The 12,140-nt window shown below is 36.9% G+C and overlaps 1 protein-coding gene across 3 annotated transcripts in view; it reads left to right on the plus strand.

Moving 5' to 3' along the window:
• The window catches only part of NBEA (neurobeachin), a 615,556-nt gene that overhangs the window by 19,186 nt on the left and 584,230 nt on the right, over positions 1 to 12,140 (plus strand). For all 3 annotated transcript variants that reach the window (XM_014591554.2, XM_014591555.2, XM_014591556.2), the window contains exon 2: positions 5,480 to 5,588. In XM_014591554.2, coding sequence (XP_014447040.1) covers positions 5,496 to 5,588 — 93 coding nt within the window. In that variant the 5' untranslated portion in view covers positions 5,480 to 5,495. The remainder of the gene's footprint in view (positions 1 to 5,479; positions 5,589 to 12,140) is intronic.

Here is a 12,140-nt window from a genome sequence, read left to right on the forward strand (position 1 = left end):
CACCGCAATCCCTTCTCCTCTATTCTCCTCTCTGGATCTTGGCATGCACGCACACGCACCCACTGTGAGTTCTAAGCCACCGGGTCTGGGACACAAACCGTGGTCAACTACGTGGAAGTCCAGCGACATAGCCATTACGCTAACTGCTGGTTCCCCAGCACTTTTCCGAATGAGTGTACTCCTATCCTTTGGGTAGGTGCCCGGGAGTGGAATTGCTGGATCCTATGGTAGTTCTATTTGTATATCTTTGAGGAACCTCCATATTATTCTTAACAGTGGTTGTATTTACATTCTTACCAACAGTTAGAAGAGTTCTCTTTTTACCACAGCCTTGCTAGCACTAGCACTTACCATCTTTTGTCTTTGTATTATTAGTAATTCTGACTGTGGACAGGTGATATCTCATTGTGGTTTTGATTTGCATCTCCCTTATAATAAGGGATGTTAAGCATTTTTTCATATACTTTTTGACTGTTAATATGTCTTCCTCAGAGAGTTGTCCATTCAGCTCATTTGGTAAGCCACTTGAGTTCCCTATTTCTCCCTATTTCTCCACTCCTTTTCAATTTTACTACTGGAAGTCTTAGACAACATTTGGTAAGCCACTTGAGTTCCCTATTTCTCCACTCCTTTTCAGTTTTACTACTGGAAGTCTTAGACAACGCAATCAGACAAGACATTAAACGACATTCAAATAGGGAAGGAGAAGTGAAACTCTCTATTTGCCAACAGCATGATTATATACATGGAAAACCCAAAGGAATCCATAAAACAAATAAACTAACAAAAACTCATAAAAGTGATAAATGGGTACAGTAAAGTGACAGGATACAAAAATCAATATCTAAAAAATCTATAACATTTCTATACACCAACAGTGAGCAGACTGAGACAGAAGTGAGGAAAGCAATTCTATTTATAATAGCCATAAAAGAAGATATCTAGGAATATAACCAAAGGAGTCAAAGACCTCTATAAGGAAAGCTATGAAAAACTAAAAAAATGAAATAGAAAATGACACAAAAAAAGTGGAAAGACATTCTTGTTTCTTGATTGGAAGAGTTAATATAATCAAAATGTGAATCTTTTACAAATTAATCTACAAATTCAAGGCAATCCCAATCAAATTAGTAGAGGTAATCTTCACAGGTTTAGAAAAAATAATCACAGAATTTGTCTGGAATCATGAAAGACACTGTACTGCCAAAATGATACTGTGGAAGAAGAGTGGAGTAGGGGAGATAACTTAACTCCCTGACCCCAAAATATTTTACAAAGCTGTGATAATCAAAATAGCATGGTATTGGTACAAATACAGGCATATGGACCAATGAAACAGTAGCGACCCCAGAAATAAAACCCATAGTACACAGGCAACTGATATTTTCCCCAGTCAACTCAGTGGGGAAAAGAAAATCTGTTTATCAAATGGTGCTGGAAAAACTGGGAATCCACCTATAGAAAGATGAGACTGGACTCCTGTTTCTCACCATTAACAAAAACCAACTCAAAAATGGATCAAAGATCTAAACCTAAGCCACAAAGTATAAAACGACTGTTGGATAACACAGAGGAAACAGGTGGGAGACATCAGACAGGCAAACACTTCTTAAATAAGACCCCCAAAGCACAGGCAACGATCCCAAAAATAGACAAGTTGGGTTATATCAAGTAAAAGGTCTTCTCAGCAAAAGAAGCAATAATCAGCATGTGTCAGCAGCCTTCTGAATGGGAGAACATATTTGCAAACTATGCCAAAGATAAGGGACTATAACCAGAATATACAGGGAATTACAATGTTAGTTTCTTCAGCAGTGTCCTACTGGAACATTTCCTGAACAGAATTCATAGAATTAAGTCTTTTATTAGAACTTATGTGGTAAACAAAATCATGCGATGTACGGGGCCTGTGCAGCCATTCCCTTCCTGAGGTGATAAATGGCAGTTTTGGTTGTCTCCTAAATGATGGGCAGCAAAATATATTGGTAAGTATTATTTCAGAGCAAAATGCTGGAGGGAGCTGACCCATTTTTCCACTGATGTATGAACAGTGTACTCAGGTTTCCTCCATATCTAGCATGAAGTGTATGTACAAACATTTACACTGGAGATAATGACAAGAGTATTAATTTATTTGATAGTTTTAGTTGTAGTGTCACAGTGAAGTGGTGATTTTAAATTCCAAATAGCTTAAGTTAGACATAGCTTTTGCTGGCTCCTTGTAGCAAAAAGCTCTGTTCAGGGCAGTGATTTGGCATTCGTTCATTCCTGTTTGGGAGTATATGAAAGCTCAGGTTTTCTTTTTGACTTGAATTGGAAGAGCCTTAAGCCTTCCCTGCTATAATCTCATAATATGCATTAGTCCTGGTTTTGTTTTTAAATGCACAGGACACTTTCTTTTTTTTTTTAATTCTTGAGGGCATGTACACCCACACAGAGAAGGGGACACACACACACACACACACACACACACACACAGAGAGAGAGAGAGAGAGAGAGAGAGAGAGAGAGAGAGAGCACTCTCTCCTCAATGGTCATTCCACAGTCCTTTCTCTCCATTTTCTATCATTCAGGATTTGGGGTATGTGTGTATGCAAGCGCATGCACAAACATGTGTTTTTCAGTTGCTGGTACTATGGTTTGAACTGCAGTGGGCCGTGTGGGATCTGACTCCCATAGCACAAAACCTAACCACTGTACAATGGAACCAGCTCCAGTTTAGCCTTTTCAGTCTTGAGTGTTTTGCAAACACAGCCACAGGACACATGCTCTAGTGTTCTCTCAGGTTTAGATAATTTTTCTGTTTCCCTCCCGATCTGAGGAGGATGGGGTGAGGAGACCAGCTGTCCTGTGTCTGTAAATGTGGAACATGCTACTTGCAGGCTGATGTTAGAAGAGAGATTTCCACACTTCCACTTGAGTGGTACCCAGAAAATTGGTTCATCGTTCAGTTTATGTATTAATTAAGGTAACAGTAGCTACTATAATAGATTCAAAATGAAATTACAGCTACTTACCAAACTAGTAGTTTCTTTCTTACTCACTTAAAATCCAAATGTGGTTTCCCCACCTGGTGATTTCTCTCGAAGGCATTTATTTAGGGACCAGGAAGTTTCTTTAATTTTGTGGTAAACTTGTCATTCTCATATGGCTTCCCTATTGTCCCCCTTAGAGAAAGAGCATGGAGAGGTGTAAGAGTGTTTTTTCTATAGTCCAGGCCAAAAAATAACCCCAAACTTTTAAAATCACATTTCCTAGAACTCAGTTAAATGGCCACAACTAGCTGTAAGAGAGGTTGGAAGTGTATACAGAGCTGTTGACCCAGGAAGAAAGGAGCAACAGTCATTCCTCAAGCTCAGGCTGAGTCTTCCATGAAGCCTTGAGTAGAGCTTTCTCTCTTAGGTATGAGTGTGAGAGGAACAGTTAAATCAGCATACTAAGTAGAAAGGCATTCTGTTTTTCGGTCCATTGGTAGATCATAAACACAAGCAGTTAACTTTTACTTACATAGAACTGTTTTACTTTATGACCAACATCAAGTTGGAATATTCAGTTTTCATTTTTTTGTTTTTGTTTTGACCATAGGGAATGTATGCTCACTGGAGAGAGAGAGAGGGAAAGTGAGAAATCACCCTCCAAAAGGGATGGCCATGCTGCAATCCGTTCTCTCCATTCTCCTTCTGGGACTTTGGGCACATACACACATGTACCTACTGTGATTTTCAAGCTGCTGGATTTGGGACTCAACTACATTTGGCCATGTGGCAGTATAGCACCTTAACTACCAAGCTACCTGCTGGCCTTTAGAGTATTCAGTTTTAATCATAATTTTAGACTTGTGATATTAAGTTTTGTTAGAGACCATTTATTTTATTGACTTTAAATTTGGACAGATACAGTTTAAAAATTATGTGGTCCCTATGTTAGGGTTATAAATTAATTTTTTTAAAGAATCATTTTGATTCATTTATTTATTTATTTAAATTCGATCAGAGAGGGAGGGGGAGAGAAAGAGAAACAGAAAGCAAGCAAGGAAGCTGCCACATCAAGGACTTGAACCACACAGTCAGCCATGTGGGAGTCCATCATCCTACCACACCACCTCCTGGCACTGAGGATTATGAATAATTTTAATGCAATAAAAAATTCTATATAGTTATTAGAAAATTGAAAATAATAACTCTACATTTATGTAATTTCATTTGTATATTTCACAGAAAGAGCATGGAGAGGTGTAAGAGTTTATTTTCTATAGTCCAGGCCAAAAAATAACCCCAAACTTTTAAAATCACATTTCCTAGAACTCAGTTAAATGGCCACAACTAGCTGTAAGAGAGGTTGGAAGTGTATACAGAGCTGTTGACCCAGGAAGAAAGGAGCAACAGTCATTCCTCAAGCTCAGGCTGAGTCTTCCATGAAGCCTTGAGTAGAGCTTTCTCTCTTAGGTATGAGTGTGAGAGGAACAGTTAAATCAGCATACTAAGTAGAAAGGCATTCTGTTTTTCGGTCCATTGGTAGATCATAAACACAAGCAGTTAACTTTTACTTACATAGAACTGTTTTACTTTATGACCAACATCAAGTTGGAATATTCAGTTTTCATTTTTTTGTTTTTGTTTTGACCATAGGGAATGTATGCTCACTGGAGAGAGAGAGAGGGAAAGTGAGAAATCACCCTCCAAAAGGGATGGCCATGCTGCAATCCGTTCTCTCCATTCTCCTTCTGGGACTTTGGGCACATACACACATGTACCTACTGTGATTTTCAAGCTGCTGGATTTGGGACTCAACTACATTTGGCCATGTGGCAGTATAGCACCTTAACTACCAAGCTACCTGCTGGCCTTTAGAGTATTCAGTTTTAATCATAATTTTAGACTTGTGATATTAAGTTTTGTTAGAGACCATTTATTTTATTGACTTTAAATTTGGACAGATACAGTTTAAAAATTATGTGGTCCCTATGTTAGGGTTATAAATTAATTTTTTTAAAGAATCATTTTGATTCATTTATTTATTTATTTAAATTCGATCAGAGAGGGAGGGGGAGAGAAAGAGAAACAGAAAGCAAGCAAGGAAGCTGCCACATCAAGGACTTGAACCACACAGTCAGCCATGTGGGAGTCCATCATCCTACCACACCACCTCCTGGCACTGAGGATTATGAATAATTTTAATGCAATAAAAAATTCTATATAGTTATTAGAAAATTGAAAATAATAACTCTACATTTATGTAATTTCATTTGTATATTTCACATTTTAGTTTATGCAGATAGTTTATTAGAAAAGTATTTAAATACTGGTCTTAAAATTTTAAAGTTCAGCTCTGTTATAAGTTGTTTATTTTTGTAGATGGAGATTCATAAAAATATTTACTTATTTCACTTTGTATCTGTTTATAGATTGTGCTTTTTAATCAAAAGTCATGTTATCATAGAATCCAGTGTGTTTCATGATCTTTTTCCCCTTCTTTCTAGGAGAAAAGTTGAAATTATGCACACCCATAGTCTTTTCACTCTTCTTGGAGAAAGGCTAATGCTACATACAAACACTGTGACTGTTACCACCTACAACACATTGTATGAGGTAAAAATTAGAATTGTGTGATGAAAATTTTTAATGTATGCACTGGAAACCTTCTGATTATGAAGAGTAGTTGGTCAGTTCATCTAAAAAGCCAGTTAATAGGGTCTCATTAAAAATAATCTGAACACATACCTTAATTTAAAAATTTTTTAAAAAACATATCCATATATGAATATTTGCCAATCTTTTTATGTCGGTTAAGGGCTTTTCTTTGAAAATGGGTTGGCTGACTGACTTTCTAGTCTTAATCAAATGAACTACACTTACTACATGTTATATATTAGTTCTACTTCCTCATCCCTTTCACTCTCTCCATCCAATACATTTTTCTCACTCACTGTTTTATTCTCTCTCTTTCTAATATGTAGTAACTCCCAACATTAAGCTATAGTTGATGCAAAGATAAAAATATAGGTATTGATTATTTGTGAATATAGTATTTGGAAGTATCTCTAGAGCTCACCATTTCAATTAAGATTTTTCTTCTCATCTTTTCTACTAGATGACCATTCAGCCTTGGGTACAGCTACAAAGTAGCTGTTTCATTTCTATTTCCTTCTTTTTTTTTTTTTTTTCAAAGAGAGACTTTTGCTATAGGGAATGTGTACTTTCTGGAGAGACAGAGAAAGACAGAAGATGAGAAATCACCCCACAGGGGCTGTGGCCAAGCCACAGTCCCTTCTCCTCCATTTTGTTCGTGGGATTTGGGGCACACATACACACACACCCTTCCTGAGTTATGTGGGAGTCCAGCAATGTAACCGTTACTCTAGTGATGTAACCATTACTCCACTTGCTGGTCTTTCTCTAGTAGTTTTATTTTCAAATGTTAAGAAAATATTGGGGATATTCCCTTATATTTAATTGTGCATTCTCATAACTGATATTCAGTGATCCTAGCTTTTTTCTTTAGTGCTAGGATTGGCAAACTACAGACTCCCATTTTTGTATTATTGTAGGCTAGGATGGTTTAAATGGTTGAATATATGTAAAAATATATGTGGAATCATACCTCATCAAGCTTTACAAGAGCACATGGCAGAACCAGAACCAGGATGTGGTGTGTAAAAAGGAAGGAAAAAATGCTGGGCCTGAAATAGGGTCTGGGTGCTGGCTCCTCTCCATAGTTCTTTTTAGAAAACTCCCAGCTATTCACCCACCCACCTGCCCCAAAAGCAGTTTCAATAAATTTGCATTCCCCCCCCCAAAAAAAAAGAAGAGAGAAAAGAAATTGAAATCACGAAATTAAAATTTCAGTGTTATAAAATGGTCTTATTGAGACATAGTCACACTCCTTTTTTTAGGTATTTCCTGTGACTGCTTTTGCACCTTAGTCACAAAGAATGTTTGCCTTAGTTTTACCTTGAAGTAATTGCTCAGCATACTAGGAATCATAGCAAAGCATTAACTCACCAGTGCTTCATGTGTTTTGCCAGAACTTTTTTCTTTTTTAATTCTATAATGTCATCCATAATGTCATAACAAAAAAAGTGAATTTCTTTTCTCACACTTTTAAATATGTTGGAGTGTGGATTATTTCATAAACTATTCAAATGGCAAGGCATGTGTCTTTTATACTAGGCATAACTAAACTAAATATGCATAATATTATTTCTAATGCAGAGTCAGTGGTCAGAAAATATAAAATGGCTCAGCCACGGTAGTGCAGGCTGTAAGGTGCTGCCGAACAATGCTAGAGCCATATGGAGAGGCCCCAGGTTCAGATCCTGGATCTGAACACAGTGACATGCTTACGGGTCCCCGTCATTCTGGCTGGCCAGAAAGCTATGCGGGGGTCGTGTGGTGTGGTGGCACCCTGTCATGGGTACCTCTCTGACTGTATTTCTCATGAAAGAAATACAGAAGTAAATTAAAAAATATATATATATATATAGCTTTATATATGTGTGTGTGTGTGTGTGTGTGTGTATAAATGAATATCTTTGCTGATTCTTCACACCCACACAAAATGAAAATGAGAAACATTGAAGAAGCCAGACCTGATGTTCTGAATGGAGCAGATTTAAATTAATATGAGACAAATTCATACTTTTCTAATACTATGTTTTATCCCCTAAGCCATGGGACAAATGTAGCTCAGTTTTGGTTTCTGGACAGCCTGTGGAGAGTAGTTTTACCCTTTTTATTTATTTATTATTTTAATTAATTAATTATTTTTATTTATTTATTTATTTGAGAAGTTTTTGCTATAGGGCGCGTGCGCTCGCCAGAAAGACAGAGACAGAGAGACAGAAAGTGAGAAATCATTTCACAGGGGGGATGGCCACGCTGCAATCCCTTCTCCTCCATTGTCTTGGTATCCTCATGCACGCAAACACACCCAGTGTGAGTTTAAGCCACCAGGTCCAGGACTCGAACTGAAGTCGACTACATGGGAGTGCAATGACATAGCCATTACGCCAAATTCTGGTCCCTAATTTTCCCATTTTTTAAATGATTGGATAAAAAGAATATTTTGAGATGTGTTAAATTACATGAAATTCAAATTTTTGTCCACAAATAAATTGTCAATGAAGTATTTCCATACTCCTCCTTTTTTTGTTTCTTTAGAGAGAGATTTTGGCTGTAGGGTACATGTGCTCACCGTAGAGACAGAGATAGAAAGCGAGAAATCATCCCCCGAGGGGATGGCTATGCCACAATCCCTTCTTCTCCCGTCTGCTCTCAGGATTTGGGACATGCACGCATATGTGCCTGGCATGAGTTTTAAGTTGCTAGGTCCAAGACTTGAACCTCAAGTCAACTACGTGGGAGTCCAGCAATGTAACTATTATGCCATCTGTTTGTCTCCTGTACTCATTCTTTTAAGTATAGTCCATGTGTGACTTTATAATACAGTAACAAAATTGAGTAGTTGTAACAGACTGTATGACATACAAATTCTGAATTACTCTCTGACTTCTTCTACAAAAGTTTGTGGACTCTGGTCTACTGCTACACAGAGAAATGTAATTCCCTTTTTATTTTTTTTTATTAAAAACTGTATATTAATCCAACTCCAGGATATGCATTCGTTACTTCTGGGAAAACACAGAAAAGCACTAAAATCAAATTTACCCATAGTGTCTTTATTTATTTCGCTATAGGGTATGTGCGCTCACCAGACAGACAGAACGACATAGAGACAGAAAGGGAGAAATCCCTCCCCATGGGGGATAGTCACGCCGCAATCCCTTCTCCTCCATTCTCCTCTCGAGATCTTGGGCACGCACGCACATACGCCCGGTGTGAGTTTTAAGCCACCGGGTCCGGGACGTGAACTGCGGTCAACTATGTGGGAGTCCAGCGACATAGCCATTACGCTTACTGCTGGTTCCCAGTGTCTCCATTAATACTTAAGTTAAAAGTATATGTAATTGTTTCCTCTCACACATATACACAACTAATAAAATATCTTTCTAACACAGTTTTGTGTCTTACCATACTTAATAATATATTGCATATATGTCTTTTCTTGTAAGAGCTTTTTGCCTTAGGGTGCGTACACTTGCCAGAGAGAGACACATGCACACACAGTAAGAGGGAAAGTGAGAAATCAGCCTCCCCTCCCCCCCAGGGATGGCCATGCTGCAATCCCTTCTCTGTTCTCTTCCCAGGATCTTGGGCACACATGCACATGTGCCTAGTGTGAGTTTTAAGCCACTGGGTCTGGGACTCGAACCATGGTTGCTGTGTGGGGAGTCCAACAACATAACCACTGCTGGCCCTGCATATATTTTAATTACAAAATACTCATCTAAGCTGAGAAGGGTAACATTTTTTACTTAGGGACAGATAGAATATATTTTAGAGTTTGTTAGCTATACCGTGTCTGTCACAACTATTAAACTCTGTTTCGCAAAAGCAGCTATTGAAAGAAGTAAAACAGTAGGCTCCCCTCCCCCAGTGTAACCATATACAGAAACAGGTGGCAGGCCAGATTTTGCCTACAGGCTATCATTTTCTGACCCCTGGCCTATAATATGACATTTATGTTTTATTTCATCTTTTCTCTGTTTTATATTCTTACTCAATAAATTTAACAGTGGTAGCCTTTTATGTAAATGAAGAAACTTTTTTGGCTACTTTTATTTATTTTGTTTCTAATCTTGATATCCCTGCTGTTTTAATTATTCCTAAAATCACATAATTTGTAGAATCCATTCTCCAGAGCAATGCCTTTTGGAATTGTAGTAGTTTTTTGGTATTGCTTCAGTATTGGTCATATGAAACTGAATCAACATTTCTAGAACAGCCTGTTCTTTTTCTTTTTGGAGAGATTTTTGCCACAGGGCATGTGTGCTCGCCAGACAGACAGAGAGACAGAAAGTGAGAAATCACCCCCCAGGGGGGGTTGACTACGCAGTCCCTTCTGCTCCATTCTCCTCTTGGGATCTTGGGCACGCACACAGCACATGCACCCGGCGTGAGTTTAAGCCACCGGGTCTGGGACACAAACCGTGGTTGACTACATGGGAGTCCAGCGACATAGCCATTACACTAACTGCTGGTCCCTCTTCTAACAGCCTCTTCTGTACAGAGTATGTTGAAGTCATGTTCCTTTTGGTTTCTTTTTTTATTCCAATACTGTATTTCTTTAATAATTATAATTACCTTTTATTGGGTACTTGGTAAGTACTTTTATGTATTGTCTCATCTTAGAACTGTCCTATGACACTAGTATTTTTGTTGTCTTTTTAAACAGGTGAGCTAAGACTCATGGGTTAAATAATTTGCTGTATGTCATACCACCAGTAAGAGATCATAAAATAGACAAGATTCTGTAATATATGTGCCTGTGGCAAAAATGTCAGAATCTCCCTTCAGTTCCCAGTGTAAAAGTCCTCTTCTGTTTCAGTACCCTGATACTGTATCAGATTAGTGTTCTGAATGCTAGTGTCTGACATTGGTTAAGTTCTGTTTATATCTTGGTTTTCTAAACTACTGAGTGCTTTGGTCAGTAATGACTGTTAAGTTTTTTTTTTTTTTTAAGAATTATTTCATTTTATTTATTATTATCTTTTTATTATTATTATTATTTTTTGCTATAGGACATGAGAGCTCACTGAGGGGGGGAGGAGTGAGAAAACAAGCAGCCAGGACTCGAGCCACAATCAGCCATGTGGGAGTCCAGATTCTTAATGATCAGGCCTACCTGCTTATCTCATGACTATATAAGTTTAAATCAGTTTTACTTATGTGAATTTTTGTCCTTTTGCTTTTTTAGACCTTTTATTGGCATAGAATAGAAAGTCTGTGTAGTCAGTTAAACCTTATATTAAAGTAAAAACGTAGCCTAATAACATAATATGTTGAATTTGAGAAATAATTGCATATTTCTGACCTTAAAAGAAAATATCGTGTGTACACATACATGCATGTCTGTTTCTGTTACCTTTGCTGAAAAGTGACTTTTATCAGCAGATACAGCAGCATTTTCACTTGCCACTTATATTCTCATATACTCTTAATATTTAGATTTTGGTCTCTATTAATATTCAAAACTAAAGAAAATCAAATTATTACTTAAAGTGATGAAAAGTCAGGATAAGTTTGAATTCTTTGATATTAGATGTAGGATATTGCAGAGGTCCTAAAATGGTGAAGGAACCAACCTGTGGGGTTTCTGTCTGACCAATTACATAATAATGTATATTTTAAAAATAATAATGCTTAATTGACATAAATTTTGAAGGACTTCAAATTCACAATGAAATCATATTCTAACAAAATTAATGTAAATTTACAAAAATTCACAAATTGGATAGCACGGTTGAGCCCACAAAATAGGAAATAAGGTTAATATTACTAGCAGATAAATTTGTATTATCATATAGACAGGAAAATGCATTGCTATTTCTGGATCACTAAAGTTAAAAGATGGTATGATTTTGGTAGGTAGCATCTGGTTGCAAAAATTAAAACTTATATGATATGTCTCAACAAATTTTATTAACTTAAATGAATCTTAACTAGAAAAGCAATAGTCTCAAGACCTGCACACATATTTATTTCTATTAACCTTCCTGAGAAGTGACTCATGAACAAGTGCAGCGGCATTTTTACCAGCCATCTTTACAAACATATATGCCTACTGACTCCAGACTCCTTGGATTTAACTCACTGTGTGAACATCAGTCAGGTCTTGTACTCTTGCAAGAATCAAGTTAGTTGATAATGCAGTTTCAAACCTTTTTAAAAATCTTCATTTTCTTTTTTTTGTTTGTTTTGTTTTGAGAAATTACCTTAACAGCAAGGTAACAAAACCAACTCTAAAAAGGTATAAATCAGGTGTAGAAATAAAGAACTATTTCAGATCTGTGGTGTTGATAATGATATTTTAGAATAAAATAGGGAATAATCGATCATATGTTATTTTAGCAAAGTCTTTATCTTATTAGGATAAAGACTGTCATAATCTTTAAAACCTTATATATGATAAGAAGCCTGTAATTTAGGAAACAATAAATATTGAGAAACAGACTTTTAGCAAGGTATCTCAGACAACATTGGGTAAGTTATGAAGATGTAAAAATCTGTTTTAATTAATCT

This window comes from Tupaia chinensis, unplaced genomic scaffold (genome assembly GCF_000334495.1).
Source record: "Tupaia chinensis unplaced genomic scaffold, TupChi_1.0 Scaffold000597_1, whole genome shotgun sequence".
NCBI lineage: Eukaryota > Metazoa > Chordata > Mammalia > Scandentia > Tupaiidae > Tupaia > Tupaia belangeri.